General features: G+C 39.1%; 1 protein-coding gene across 18 annotated transcripts in view; it reads right to left on the bottom strand.

The window, feature by feature from the left end:
- Positions 1–16,135, bottom strand: part of FAM13B (family with sequence similarity 13 member B) — a 97,442-nt gene that overhangs the window by 3,672 nt on the left and 77,635 nt on the right. For 8 of the 18 annotated variants that reach the window (XM_014853783.3, XM_014853780.3, XM_014853782.3 and 5 more), the window contains 6 exons: positions 15,041–15,270; positions 13,085–13,168; positions 12,757–12,852; positions 2,662–2,745; positions 2,413–2,576; positions 1,770–1,871 (listed from right to left, as the gene is read on the bottom strand). In XM_014853783.3, the coding sequence (XP_014709269.1) occupies positions 1,770–1,871; positions 2,413–2,576; positions 2,662–2,745; positions 12,757–12,852; positions 13,085–13,168; positions 15,041–15,270 (760 nt within the window). The remainder of the gene's footprint in view (positions 1–1,769; positions 1,872–2,412; positions 2,577–2,661; positions 2,746–12,756; positions 12,853–13,084; positions 13,169–15,040; positions 15,271–16,135) is intronic. The other 10 variants (XM_070517313.1, XM_014853787.3, XM_070517315.1 and 7 more) reach the window with 3 other exon arrangements.

Genomic DNA, 16,135 nt, shown 5'->3' with positions numbered 1-16,135 from the left:
GAGGTAACCAAATCTTTTAATAAGACATGCCTCGATAGCCTCTGTCAGGTCTGTGAGTGTAAGTGCTGGAGGGCTACACTGAGTCATTTCGTACATTTACTTAACTGTGGCTTCGGTGAACTGAGATGTAAAAGTAAAACATCATCTTACCCAAAGCAAGCAAGTAGTTTTCCCACTTTATATTAATGACACAATGCAATTCAATCACTAGGTAAAGCATCAAACCATCCTAAGTATGATTGTAAACAAAGTTTTCTTCCAATAAGACAAAGAATTAGAAGGTACTTGGAAAATGCATTCCTACATTTGAGATTTTTTTAACCATTTCTTCCAACCTATACAGAAGACTCTCAAAGTAAACACATTCAGGAATTCTTAGTATAGCTATTGGCTTGGTAAGACCGCCCAGTTACATGGAAAAACTTTTCTGAGGCCTGAGATAACCCTCATTTCTGGCCACCATCTGAATTAGAATCTAGTTTTCTTACTTTTAAAAGAGGCTCACTGGGTCAACTGTGCATTACCCAGTTAGATAAAGGCATATTGTATTCAGGAGCCACATGACTGCCACACCATTACACACCTTGGAAATGAGCAGCCTGGAAGGACTCAACATGCAGCCTAAGCAGCAGCGCTCTCAAACTAATTGAGGATACCACTCATGTTACAGGACCCTTTCTAAAAGGAGAAATATCTCGTTTCACAAACACTTCCAAAAGGGTGAGGATGGAGAATTAAAAAACGAAGAATAACTGCCACTCAACCAAGCCTCCCTAGGACAACTTTGAAATATTTTATCAAATGTTTACTCCAGTTCTGACTTTTTCTGGTCATTAATAGCAGAGCTTCAAAGTATAAACAGGTGTTTTTCACTTTTATTTTCAATGCTAACATACTTATATGTGCAATTTATTTCTATTCCTATACAGTCATGTGTCAATTAACAATGGGCTACGTTCTGAGAAATGCGTTGTTAGGCGATTTCATCATCATGCGAACACCATAGAGTGTACTGAAGGGGAACAAAATTTGCGACCCCAAAATGTGTCTCTTTAACATGAGGTTTATTTTTGACTGAGTATTTTTAAAAAACAAAAGACTCAGAAAATCTTGTTACCTCCTCCTTAAAAAGAATTCAGGTTAAAAAAACCTGTCTCAGGAAGTGAGCTATCACCTTAGCATAACATGACTAGGTGGCAGACAGGGAGGAACGCAGAAAAGCCTGTTCGTTGGGCTCCCCTCTGTGTTCTTCTGTTTCTGTGTGGCCAAGCAAACACCTGATTTCCAAATGTTTACTCCTTTCCACCTACCTGTGAATTGTCTACCTTCCCTTTGAAGTCCCTGACTCTCCCCACCCCCAGTATCTTTTGCCTTTAGCTCAAGATGGTATTTAAGGTGAGGGTTTCGGCCATTTTGGCAAGTTATTCAGTTTTCCTGGGTTTCTCCCATGCATATATGTTATTAAACTTTTGTTTTTCTCCTGTTAATCTGTCTCATATCAGTCTAATTCTTAGATCAGCCAGAAGAACCTAGAAAGGTAGAGGAAAATTTCTTCCTTCCCTACCATATTTACATAAACCTAGATGGTATAGCCTATTACACACCTAGGCTATATGATACTAATTTTATGGGACCACAGTCATATATGCAGTCCATCACTGACCAAAACATCATTATGCAGCGCATGACTGTATATTCCTTTATTTTAACATATGGGCACTTGTGAATTTAAGGAGAAAGAGAAGTCAATTTTGTGATGCTCAACAAACCTTCCATTTTGTTGATAAAATGCTTCTTCAAATTCCCGTAATGTTTTACGTAGTTTCTTTTTTTCAGCTCTGGCTTTCCAAAGTTGTTCCAGTAATTCAGGCCTAAAATTGAGACGGGAAGAAAACATTATTGAAGGGGTACTCTTGATTCACTATGTTCTTAACAGTGGTTAGAACCTTGGCTGCAAACTAAAATGAGCTGGGAGCTTTTAGAACATACCAATGCCTAAGCTCCACCCCAGAGCAACTAAATCAGAATAGCTGCAGCTAGGGCTCTGCATCAGTACTTTAAAAATTAAATCCTTAGGTGATCCCAAAGTGAAGCTAGGGCTGAGAACCACAGCCATACACCCTATCAGGTAAAGAAGCTGACAGAGAACAAACAAACAACTCTCATCTGGTTCCTGCACTTTTTTATGTAGCAAATGTAGGATTTTAGTTTTTTAAATTTTTAAAACATAATAATGGTTAATATAGAAAATGTAAATGACAACATGTATTTGTAAATCACATTTTGTAAAAAGGACGTATCTCTTGAGCACTGTATTAATTCCCTCTAAATGCTCAATTATTTAAAACTGAATTTCTTGGCATGTATATTTTATTACACAAATAGGCTAAACTCACAAACCAGCATACATACATAGAAGCTGCTCGAGTACTTGACAACCGGAGATCCAGAGCCAGTTTTTCTTGATTTTCTTCAACATCAGATTCTGAGTTTTCCAATGAAGTCTGTGCCTGTACAGCAGTTCTCAAGATATCAGTTAACTCAGGGGACAGACTGACACCATCTTCTTCTTCTTCCTAAAAACATACCAAACAGGCCTTCACTGTTAGAAACTTTTTTCTTTAGGAAAGAGATCAGCAAACGATTTCTCTTAAAGATTACCTTGATTTCTTCAAAAAAATGTGCAGTTTCTCCTTCTATGATTGGCTGTAACATCTGACCCCTTCGCTTGGTGGACGGAGATCCCTGTAACATCAACATACAAATGATTTACATTTTAAGGTTTTAAAGCGTTCAATGAAGCTTCACTTCACCATGGAACAGATACTAAACTTTATTTTCAAAATCCTAACCATATGCTTTTAATTTTTTTAGGAATTCCATCGCAATTTTATTTTTGCTTGTATTTTCTTGTTACGTATGTATAAGAGTGATAAATGATAACTTATACCTAGGTAATTCTAAAAGAGTTTATTGAATAAATATTCTAAAAATTCTAAAAGATAAGAAAGCATTATATATAATTAATTGGGAGCATTGTTCTTGTTAACAATAGCTGTCAACTCTTTTGGTCTGAGGACCCCTTTATACTCCTTTTTAAAAAACGGAGCTTTGGGGGCCAGCCCCATGGCCAAGTGGTTAAGTTCACATGCTCCGCTGTGGTGGCCCAGGGTTTCGCCAGTTCGAATCCTGGGAGCTGACATGGCACCACTCATCAGGCCATACTGAGGCAGCATCCCACATGCCACAACTAGAAGGACCCACAACTAAGAATACACAACTATGTACCGGGGGCCTTTGAGGAGAAAAAGGAAAAATAAAATAAAATCTTTAAAAAAAAAAACAAGAAGATCCAAGATGGCAGCGTGAGTAGTCTTCTTTGACTCTCCCCCTTCGAATCTACAACTAATTGGACATTCATCACTTAACAAAGGATATCCATACAGCATGTCAGGACACCTGAGAGACCCACGCTGCTATACATCAGAAGACAGACGGACTTCCCTCCGGGAGGAAGTGGAGATAGGTGAAAACTCTCTGACTCCGACCCCCGAACAGCCTAGTACCTGCAAGCGGCGTTCTTCCAGCGGATGCCCCCAGAACATCGCCACACACCAAGGGCAGGAGGGAGCGCACACCAGAGGAGCGATGGTGGAAACAGGTGACCAGAGCCCTACCTAAGCCCCCCGCAATTACACCTAAGCCCAGAGGGAAGATCCAGAGTTACACACTGGAGGTGGCGGGGAAAACCCCTACCCGCCATTAGCGGAGAGGCCCCTCCCAGCATCCACAACGCCAGGAGGCTCCCGGAGAGAACCCCAAACAGGGCGGCGGCCTGCCAGCTGCCGCCACCAGCCCCAGTGACCGGGCTTTCACCTGGGTGGGGCTCGGGGCTACCGGAGATCTCCTGGGAGAGGACTGGGGCTGGGTGGAGCTCCAGCAGCCGGCTCCGCGGCCCGAAGGGGAAACTCCAGAGTTCCGTCCGGGCAGCAGACAAAGTCTCTACCTGCCATTAGCAGAGAGGCCCCGCCCAGCATCCACAACGCCAGGAGGGTCCCAAAGAGGAGAATCCCAGGCAGGGCAGCAGCCAGCCAGCTGCCACTGATCTCAACATCTCTGGCTATCCCTCAGAAAGGGCAAGGGGCTCCCCAAAATCCTAGGGGAGGGGACTGGGGCTGGATGGAGTTCCAGCGACCTGGCTCCGTGGCCCAGGGGGAAACTCTACAGTCTCATAGCAGCCTCAGCGATAGCCTCTGCACAGCACTAGTAGAGAGCACCCATCCGGCAACCACAAGGCTGGAAGACCCCGGGACAAAAGTAGCATAGCTAGGTGAGCTAACCACAGACTGCAGAAGATGCCCATAGCTCTGCTGTGACCCATAGTGGACAAGTGAGATTTTGTGGGCGCCAACAGTGACAGAGCTGCAAATATAAGTGATCCTGCCCCTTGCCACTGGGAAAGCCCATAACACTGCTGCAGACCCTAAGGAGGGGGCACGTCTAGGTGGTCTGCAATAGTAGGCACCAGCAGCCTGAAGCCTGCTTGTGATGGCCACCACAGCTGAAGAGGGAACCCACAGGACCACTGTGACTGTGAGGAGGGGCCCAGGCCCAGTTAGCAACAGCTGATAGGGTTCCTGGTTGGTGCAGTATAAACAGCTGTTCCCCCACCACACCAGTAGAAACAAGTGGAAGCAGTAACTAAACTCTATCTCTATGCAGAGGCACAAATCTACACCATCAAGCAATATGAAAAAATATATTAAATCTCCAGAACAGAAGGAAAATGACAAATACACAGAAAACAATCCCAAAGACAATGAAATATATAACCTAAATGATGACTTCAAAACAGCCATCATTAAAAAACTCAATGAGTTAAAAGAGAATTCAGATAGACAACTCAACGAGTTCAGGAGCTATGTCACAAAAGAGTTCGATACTATAAAGAAGAACCAAACAGAAATACTGGAAATGAAGAACACAAGAGAGGAGATTAAGAAGAATCTAGACGCACTGAACAGTAGGGCCGATAATATGGAGGAAAGAATTAGCAATTTTGAAGATAGGAATATAGAAACGCTGCAGGGAGAGGAGGAGAGAGAACTAAGACTAAAAAGAAATGAAGAAACTCTCCAAGAATTATCTGACGCAATTAGGAGATGCAACATAAGGATTATAGGTATACCAGAGGGAGAAGAGAGGGAGAAGGGGGCAGAAAGCCTATTCAAAGAAATAATGGCTGAGAACTTCCCAAACCTGGGGAGAGAGATGGAACTTCATGTGACAGAAGCCAATAGATCTCCAAACTTTACCAATGCAAGAAGACCAACCCCGAGGCATACAGTAGTGAAGCTAGCAAAAGACAACGACAAGGAGAGAATACTAAGGGCAGCCAGGCAGAAGAAATTAACCTACAAAGGAACCCCCATCAGGCTACCAGCAGATTTCTCAGCAGAAACTTTACAGGCTAGAAGAGAGTGGAATGATATATTCAAAAATCTGAAGGACAAAAACCTGCAGCCAAGAATTCTCTACCCAGCGAAAATATCCTTCAAATACGATGGAGAAATAAAAACTTTCCCAGATAAACAAAAATTAAGGGAATTCATTGCCACAAAACCTCCTCTTCAAGAAATGCTCAGGAAAACCCTCATTCCTGAAATATCAAAAAAAGGAAAGGGGCTACAAAACCAAGAGCAAAGGAGATAAGTAGAAGGACAACAACAGAGAGTAGGAGCTCTCCATCAGAACAGACTAAACCATGGGACGAGAAACAAAGGAAATTGAAGAGAACCGGAAAACAAGACATAAAATGGAAGCGGTAGGCTCCCACATTTCAATAATCACTCTAAATGTAAATGGATTGAACTCTCCAATCAAAAGACACAGAGTGGCAGGATGGATCAAAGAGCAAGACCCAACAATATGCTGCCTCCATGAAACACACCTCAGCCCCAAAGACAAACACAGACTCAGAGTGAAGGGATGGAAGACAATACTCCAAGCTAAGAATGAACAAACGAAAGCAGGTGTCGCTATACTAATATCAGACAAAGTAGACTTCAAAGCAAAACAGATAAAGAAAGACAAAGAGGGACAGTATATAATGATAAAAGGGACTCTCCACCAAGAAGACATAACACTTATAAATATATATGCACCCAACACAGGAGCACCAAAATTTGTAAAGCAACTCTTAATAGAACTAAAAGAAGACATCAACAACAACACAATAATAGTATGGGACCTCAACACCCCATTAACACCAATGGATAGAACATCCAGACAGAAAATCAACAAGGAAATTATAGAACTAAATGAAAAATTAGACCAGATGGACTTAATAGATATATATAGAACACTTCATCCCAAAACAGCAGGTTACACATTCTTCTCAAGTGCGCATGGAACATTCTCAAGGATAGACCATATTTTGGGAAACAAAGCAAGCATCAATAAATACAAGAGAACTGAAATAATATCAAGCATCTTTTCTGATCATAATGCTATGAAACTAGAAATCAACTACAAGAATAAAGCAGAGAAAGGTGCAAAAATGTGGAGACTAAACAACACGCTACTGAACAAACAATGGATTATTGAAGAAATTAAAGAAGAAATCAAATATTATCTGGAGACAAATGAAAATGAGAACACGTCATACCAAATCATTTGGGATGCAGCAAAGGCAGTCCTAAGAGGGAAATTCATTGCAATACAGGCTCACCTCACTAAACAAGAAAAAGCTCACATAAGCAACCTCAAACGACACCTAACAGAATTAGAAAAAGAAGAACAAACAAAGCCCAGAGTCAGTAGAAGGAGGAAAAGAATAAAAATAAGAGCAGAAATAAACGATATTGAAACAAAAAAGACAGTAAAAAGGATCAATGAAACAAAGAGTTGGGTCTTCGAAAAAATTAACAAAATCGACAAATCCTTAGCCAGACTCACCAAGAAAAGAAGAGAGAAATCTCAAATAAATAAAATTAGGAATGAGAGAAGTGAAATCACAACAGATACCAAAGAAATACAAGGGATCATAAGAGAATACTATGAAAAACTATATGCCAACAAATTGAACAACCTAGAAGAAATGGACAAATTCCTAGACTCTTACAACTTCCCCAAACCGAACCAGGAAGAAATGGAGAATCTGAATAGGCCAATCACAAGTAAAGAAATAGAAAGAGTAACCAAAAACCTCCCCAAAAATAAGAGTCCAGGACCAGACGGCTTCTCTGGAGAATTCTACCAAACATTCAAAGAAGATTTAATACCTATCCTTCTCAAACTATTCCAGAAAATTGAGGAAGATGGAGCACTCGCTAACACATTCTATGAAGCCAACATCACTCTGATCCCCAAACCTGACAAGGACAACACAAAGAAGGAGAACTACAGGCCGATATCACTGATGAACATAGATGCAAAAATCCTCAACAAAATTCTGGCAAACCGAATACAGCAATACATCAAAAAGATTATACACCATGATCAAGTGGGATTTATACCAGGGACACAGGGATGGTTCAACATCCGCAAGTCAATCAACGTGATACACTACATTAACAAAATGAGAAACAAAAACCACATGATCATCTCAAGAGATGCAGAGAAAGCATTCGACAAGATCCAACACCCATTTATAATAAAAACCCTCAATAAAATGGGTATAGAAGGAAAGTACCTCAACATAATAAAGGCCATATATGACAAACCCACAGCCAACATCATACTCAATGGACAAAAACTGAAAGCCATCCCTCTGAGAACAGGAACAAGACAAGGGTGCCCACTTTCACCACTCCTATTCAACATAGTACTGAAGGTGTTGGCCAGAGCAATTCGGCAGGAAAAAGAAATAAAAGGAATCCAAATAGGCAATGAAGAAGTAAAACTCTCACTGTTTGCAGACGACATGATCTTATATATAGAAAACCCCAAAGAATGCTTAGGAAAACTATTAGAAACAATCAACAGCTATAGCAAAGTTGCAGGGTATAAAATCAACATACATAAATCAGTAGCATTTCTATACACTAACAATGAACTAACAGAAAAAGAACTCAAGAACTCAATCCCGTTCACAATCGCAATGAAAAGAATAAAATACCTTGGGATAAATTTAACCAAGGAAGTGAAAGATTTATACAATGAAAACTACAAGACTTTCTTGAAAGAAATTGATGATGACATAAAGAGATGGAAAGAAATTCCATGCACATGGAAGAATAAACATAGTTAAAATGTCCATACTACCTAAAGCAATCTACAGGTTCAACGCTATCCCAATCAGAATCCCAATGACATTCTTTACAGAAATTGAACAAACAATCCTAAAATTCATATGGGGCAACAAAAGACCGCGAATTGCTAAAGCAATCCTGAGTAAGAAAAACAAAGCCGGAGGCATCACAATCCCCGATTTCAAATCATACTACAAAGCTACAGTGATCAAAACAGCATGGTACTGGTACAAAAACAGGTGCACAGATCAATGGAACAGAATTGAAAGCCCAGAGATAAAACCACACATCTATGGACAGCTAATCTTTGACAAAGGAGCTGCAGGCCTACAATGGAGAAAAGAAAGTCTCTTCAACAAATGGTGCTGGGAAAACTGGACAGCCACACGTAAAAGAATGAACATTGACCATTCTTTTTCACCATTCACAAAAATAAACTCAAAATGGATCAAAGACCTAAATATTAGGCCTGAAACAATAAGTTTTCTAGAAGAGAATATAGGCAGTACACTCTTTGACATCCGTTTCAAAAGAATCTTTTCGGACACTATAACTCCTCAGATGAGGGAAACAATAGAAAGAATAAACAAATGGGACTTCATCAGACTAAAGAGTTTCTTCAAGGCAAGGGAAAACAGGATTGAAACAAAACAACAGCCCACTAATTGGGAAAAAATATTTACAAGCTACTTATCCGACAAAGGATTAATCTCCATAATATACAAAGAACTCACACAGCTTAACAACAAAAAAACAAACAACCTGATCAAAAAATGGGCAGAGGACATGAACAGACATTTCTCCAAAGAAGATATAAGGATGGCCAATAGACACATGAAAAGATGCTCATCATCACTAATCATCAGGGAAATGCAAATCAAAACTACACTAAGCTATCACCTTACACCCGTTAGATTGGCAAAAATATCCAAAACCAAGAGTGACAAATGTTAGAGAGGTTGTGGAGAAAAAGGAACCCTCATACACTGTTGGTGGCAATGCAAACTAGTGCAGCCACTATGGAAAACAGTATGGAGATTTCTCAAAAAGTTAAAAATAGAAATACCCTATGACCCAGCCATCCCACTACTGGGTATCTATCCTAAGAACCTGAAATCCACAATCCCAAGAGTCCCATGCACCCCTATGTTCATCGCAGCATTATTTACAATAGCCAAGACATGGAACCAACCTAAATGCCCAGAAACTGATGAATGGATAAAGAAGATATGGTATATATACACAATGGAATACTACTCAGCCATAAAAAAGGACCAAATTGTTCCATTCACATCAACATGGATGGACCTTGAGGGTATTATGTTAAGCGAAATAAGCCAGACAGAGAAAGACGAACTTTATATGACTTCACTTATAGGTGGAAGTTAACATATAGACAAGGAGAACTGATCGGTGGTTACCAGGGAAAGGGGGGGGGGGTGGGGGTGGGGGAAGGGCACAAAGGGTGAAGTGGTGTACCCACAACATGACTAACAATAATGTACAACGGAAATCTCACAAGGTTGTAATCTATCATAATCTTAATAAAAAATAAAATAAAATAAAATGAGGGGACAAAAAAAAAAAAAACAGAGCTTTGGGGGCCAACCCAGTGGCATGGTGGTTAAGTTTGCATGCTCTGCTTCAGTGGCCCAGGCTTTGCGGGTTCAGATCCTGGGTGTGGACCTACACACGACTTGTCAAGCCATGCTGTGGCAGTATCCCACATACAAACAAATGGAGGAAGACTGGCACAATGTTAACTCAGGGCACATCTTCCTCAAGCAAAAAGAGGAAGATTGGCAACAAATGTTAGCTCAGGGCCAACCTTCCTCACCAAAAAAAAGAAAAAGAAAAGAAAAAGCTTCACTGAAATGTAATTCACATACCACAAAATTCACTCTTTAAAGCGTACAATTAGTGGTATTTAGTATAATCACACAGTTGTGCAACCATCACTGCTACCTAATTCCAAAAATTTTATCACCCCAAAAAGAAATCCTGTATTCATTAGCTATTACTCATTTGCCCTCTCACCCTAGCCCTCTGCAAACACTAATCTATCTACTTTCTATCTCTATGGGCTAGCCTATTCTAGATATTTCATATAAAAGGAATCATACAGTATGTGGCCTTTTGTGTTTGGCCTCTTTCACTTAGCATGTTTTCAAGGTTCATCCATGTTGCAGCACGTATCAGTACTTCACTCTTTGTTATGGCTGAATAATATTCCATTATATGGATATACCACATTCTGTTTATCCATCAGTTGCTGGACAGTTGGGTTGTATCTACATTTTGGCTATTATGAGTAATGGTGCTATGAACATTTGTGTACAAGTTTCTGTGTAGACATACACTTTCAATTCTCTTGGGCATCCCTGGGAGAATTGCTGGGTGATATGGTAACTCTATGTTTAATGTTTCAAGGAAGTGCCAACCTGTTTTTCAAAGTGGCTACACCATTTTACATTCCCAGCAGCAGTGTGTAGGGTTCCAATTTCTCCACGTCCTCACCAACACTGTTGTTATCTGTCTTTTTGATTATAGACATACTACTGGGTATAAAGTGGTATCTGAATGTGGTTTTCATTTGCACTTCCTAATGACTAATGATACTGAACATCTTTTCATGTGCTTAATGGCTATTTATATATCTTCTCTAGAAAAATGTCTACTCAAATTCTTTGCCCATTTTTCAATAGGGTTATTCATCTTTTTATTATTGGATTGTAATCATTTGTTATATATCCTGGATACAAGTCCTTATCAGACATATGATTTGCAAACATTTTCTCCCATCCTGTGGGTTGTCTTTTCACTTTCTTAAGTGTCCTTTCATGCATAAAATTTTTTAATTTTGATAAAGTCCAATTTATTTTTTCTTTTGTCACTGTGTTTTTGGTGTCATATCCAAGAAAACATTGCCTAGTCCAAAGTCACAAAGGTTTATTCTTCTATTTCCTGAGAGTTTTATAGTTTTAGCTCTTACATTTAGGTCTATGATCCATTTTGAGTTAAATTTTGTGTGGGGTAAGGGTCTAAATTCATCCTTTTTTTGCATGTAGATATCCAGTCGTCCCAGCACAATTTGTTGAAAACACTATTCTTTCCTATTGAATTGTCTTGGCTTAACTTTTAGACTTCAAATTTCTCTTTATGATAATCACATCTAGGAGTCCATAAGATCTAGAAATGCTTCCTATAGACTCAGTTTTTAAACATAAACCTGTAGAATTCTAAAATCGCTTTCACAAAGAAATTCAAAGACTATTTATACTACTATGGAACTGTGAAAATGTCAGTGACACACAAAAATACCTTCTAATCAAAGGATAAAATCTGTATTAAATAAACTCTCTTATGTGTAAAGAATAACCCATACAGGATTCCTTGTTTAAAGAAAACTGATTAAACAAGACAGTGTTGAGAGGACCAACTGAAAAAATGGCCAATTAAAACATAATCCATTTGTCTGAGGGCTGACTAGAAAGAGCTCTGAAGGCCAATGTGAACCTTGTAATAACAAGCAGTGAGGCAGACAGAGCCTGCAGGAAACCCCTATGCAAGTGGCTGCTGACACAGAAATGGCCTGGAAGCCTAACCAAACCATAAGCTCCAGTGAATTAATTCCTAGGATGATGCAGAATGGGCTACATTCTGTTTTCTATTTGAGCCTCAGAGAAATCTAGAGCCATACTATCTAATGGTTAATTTGGGGAAAGTACTTAACTTGCACCTAAGTATAGAGTCTCCATTTTTCTCTAAAAATGAACACCAATATGAATAAGCATTATTTTAATAGATTCTTTCATTAAAAATGAACTTGAAAAAAAATCAGTTTATAGTATTGTGCAATTAAGAGCACACCATAGTGACAGCCATCACAAAACTGATATATTTTTCAAAGATGTGAATTTAAACGGAAAGAAACTAGGTGAGGGTCTGAAATATGAGTTTTTTAATTCCACAAAGTAGGTGACCCTGGGTACATCACTCCTGAGCCTCAGTTTCATCAACTGTGAAATGAGGCTATCATCTGCTATGTGTTGTGACTTAACTTGTCAGAATTTAATGACATAATCATACATAAAAATGCTTACAAAAAAGCCTGGGACAGACCAGCCCCACGGCCTAGTGGTTATGTTTGGTGCTCTCTGCTTCAACGGCCCAGGTTCAGTTCCCAGGTGCAGACCTACACCTCTGAGTGGTGGCCATGCTGTGGCGACCACCCACATGCAAAATAGAGGAAGACTGGCACAGAAGTTAGCTCAGGGCGATTCTTCCTCAGCAAAAAAAACAAAACAAAACAAAACAGCCTGGGAGACAGTAGCAGGCACTTACTATTACTTTCCTATTCTTTTAAAAGGAGTAACCTCACCTTACATATACAATTCTTGCTACCTTGGCTGTTTATCTCTCCAATGTACCACCATAATAATTTTCTTTTAAAGGGTAGATCTTGGTAAAAGGAACTAGATAAATATTTGTGTGTTTTACTTACAAGGACAGGAGTGATGCTAGCTCTTGTCAGCATCTGTTTTACAAGTCTATATCTATCATAGAGAGGTTTAACAATGTGCCTTTCTTCCCTGGTCACCTGAAGCAAGAAAAATGGAAATTACCTAGTCATCAGAAATCTAAAATGTCCAAAACAGTAAGCAATGACTTTCCCTCCAATTTTTAAAAAGTCATTTTAAATAAGCAGGCAATCTCCAAAATGTAGGACACAATGCTCTATAAAACAGCTCTGAAGACTGTAGGCTACAAAAGTGATCCATGCTCTTTTTTAAGATAGAAAATCAAATCTTTTTTAGCAAGAGAGACATTACCGGCCTTCCATGTTGACTTTCATAGTAAAGAAGACTTTTCTGGAGAGAAGTTTTCTCTTCTACCAAATGATCTTTTGTCATTTTCTAGAATTAAAAAAAAAAAAAAAACTTCTATTGGCACCATCATTATTCTCCTCACCCCTACAATGTAAATAATTAGGTTGAAAGGGCAGCCCATCACCATTCTAGCCTAAGCTAAGAATACATCGGTTGCTTACAGATTTGCAAGTAATATTTTTCAGTGTCCTGTAGAATCTGGTTTTCTAATAAGTAGGTACCAATCCCCTTTGGTGGCTTGATTTATATTTTATCTGAACAAGTTGTGAATACTGGCTTAGCGACCTTGGGTGAGTTACTTAACCTCTTTTTTGTTCAATATCCTAATCTGTAAAATGGGGATACTTCACTCTACCTCATAGGGCTCTAACAAGGACTAAATGAGTTAATTTATGTTGTACAATCATTTACAATAGCGCCTACCTAGCACACAATAAGCACAGATAAATGCCTATTATTTTATTTAATTTTGCACATGGTCTTTTATTGACATTATAACTGAAGTTTTGTGTGTGTGGACAGACACACACACACATGCATACACAGCACAGGTCTTATAATCCAATATTTCTCCTAAACTATTAAGAAAGTCTAGCAGAAGTATAGTAGAAAGACTCTGGAAAAAGCTCAACAGTGTCAATATGTGACTTCAGACTTCTACTCTATGACCTCAGTTTCCCTTCATCTGACAGTGTCTTTACACTGCAAGTCTTGTCTCATACCTTTTAGTACTCTAAAGGATAGAGTAGACAGGACACCCCAAATTTATGTGCCCATAGAACCTTCCCCACTTTGTTCCATAGGACCACTTTTTAACATCCCAATGAACTAATGTTCCACAGATCACCCTATAACACTAGACCAAATAAACTCTCTATTTATTCCCAGGACTAGACAATACTACCTTGTTTCTCACCAGAGTGAAATTAGAGGTAAAAAAAAAAAATTCAATGAATAGTATCTTCCTTTAACAATATCACTTTATTTACGTACATTCAGTAGAGGATAGCTGGGTGTAGACTCTGTAAAACATTGTGATTTCAGCCTTAAGCCTGAACCTTAAACCTAGGATAATGAATCTGAATAAAGCTAATTCAATCAAAATCATTTACAGGAAAAGGGGAGGACAGGAGGTTGGTCTAACATCAAATAAAAAAAAAAACAAGATAAATTGGGGAGTGGAGGAATTAGAATTTCTAATCCAGCTCTGCTCAAAGGAGAGTAAGACTCTATTTAGATGGTAAGAGAGGTGTACTCTGTTGTCAGGATAGGAATGCACATCAGGACTCATCACTGCCTGGACAAAAGTTCACCTGAGACCATCCACCTCTGTATTCTCCCAGCAAAACTCATCTGATACATGATTTGGGTTGCCAAATGGTTTGACCAGGACTGCCCTAGGCATGGCTTTACTGAGTGACAATTCTTCAAAAAGAATTCATTCATTTAATCCTCAATAACAACTATCCTATGTTAGTATTTTAATAGACATAATCACATCCATGTAAGTGAGAGCTATTGACAGGACTCAGTGGCAGAATGCACATAATATAACCAGTCAGGGCCTGGCAGAAGCTAAGAGCTCAATACATATAACTATTAAGATACAAGGCGAGGATTCAAATTCAGGTATGTTTCATGTTCTTTACATATTCATCTTGCCAAGTGCCTCCAAAACAAACGAAGAGATTGGCATTCTAGTTTTTTAGTTTTATTATTCAGTCCCTGAACGATGGAGCACTTCTGGCATGCTGATAAAAACATGTTTCTATATCTGCAAGTTTGGGGAGCAGACTCAGGCCAGTCAGACTACCTAGACATCTCTATGCCATTGTGTAGTTATTTGGTTTCAGAGACTCTAAAAGCTAGTCTGGGCAAAAATAACAACCCCAAAATTACTTTGATATCTTCTGGAAGACATCTCTCAACCCGTTTTTCTTTCAGTCTTTTCAGAATAAGTTCAAGTGTTGCTTCCTTAGATGGCTTCTTCTCCTTCTGAATGACCCTGGATTCATCTTCATTCTCTTCATCTTCATGGTCTAGGGAAGAGCCAAAGCTTTTTGGAAGAGTGTTACTACGTGGACGTGTCTGAGGTACAAATTCTCCATCAGAGGTTTTGTGTTTTGCATCTACATTTCAGAACCAAGAGGACAGATCAGTAACATTGATTTTAGTTACAATGCAACTAGGTCAAAAGAGTAAGCAAGATATACTATACAACAGGAAAGCACGTATTAAGAACACACAGGCTCAGATATTTCAAGATCACATGAAATATTTAAACTTAAATTTTATATATTTTACATATATATATATATAGCAAGAGACCTCTGATATTCATTCTTTCAACCAATATTCATAGAATGCCTACTATAAAGTCAAACACTGGAGACACAGTAGTAAACAAACAAACATGGTCCCTGTTTTCATGGAGCATATATTCAGAAAAGTAAAAACAAACACAAGCAATCAGATTCATAAAATAATTTCAAAGAGTGCTAAGTGCTATAAAGAAGATAAAATAGGATGGTGTCACAGTGCTAGAAGGAACATGCTTTGTGGAAGAGCAACTACGTTGGATGGGACTGACAAAGGTGGCCTTTCTGAGATGGTGACGTAACAAGGAATAAGGAGTTAACTTAGCATAAAAGATTTAGGGGATTTAGGAGAAGAGCATTACTCCCCAGTGAGGCAAGAGCTCGTGCAAAGGCCCTAAAGCGTAGCATGTTTAAGGAATAGAAAATGAGAGGAAAATGATTAAAATGGGCTAAGGGCAGAGTATGCAAGGCCTTGAAAGCCATGATAGGGAGTTTGGACTTTATTCTAAGTGGAAAGAGAAGCTCACGGAAGGGCTTTGAAAAAGATAGTAACGTAGTTTTTTAAAAGATAATTCTGGCTGCTATGTAGAGAATGGACTGTAGGACAGTAAGAGTAGGAGAAAATTGGGAAATCAGCCTACTGCTAGTCAATTTAATAACACCCACTAGTAATACA

Source organism: Equus asinus, chromosome 9 (assembly GCF_041296235.1).
Source record: "Equus asinus isolate D_3611 breed Donkey chromosome 9, EquAss-T2T_v2, whole genome shotgun sequence".
Taxonomy (NCBI): Eukaryota; Metazoa; Chordata; class Mammalia; order Perissodactyla; family Equidae; genus Equus; species Equus asinus.
This window is presented reverse-complemented; position numbering and strand designations above follow the sequence as displayed.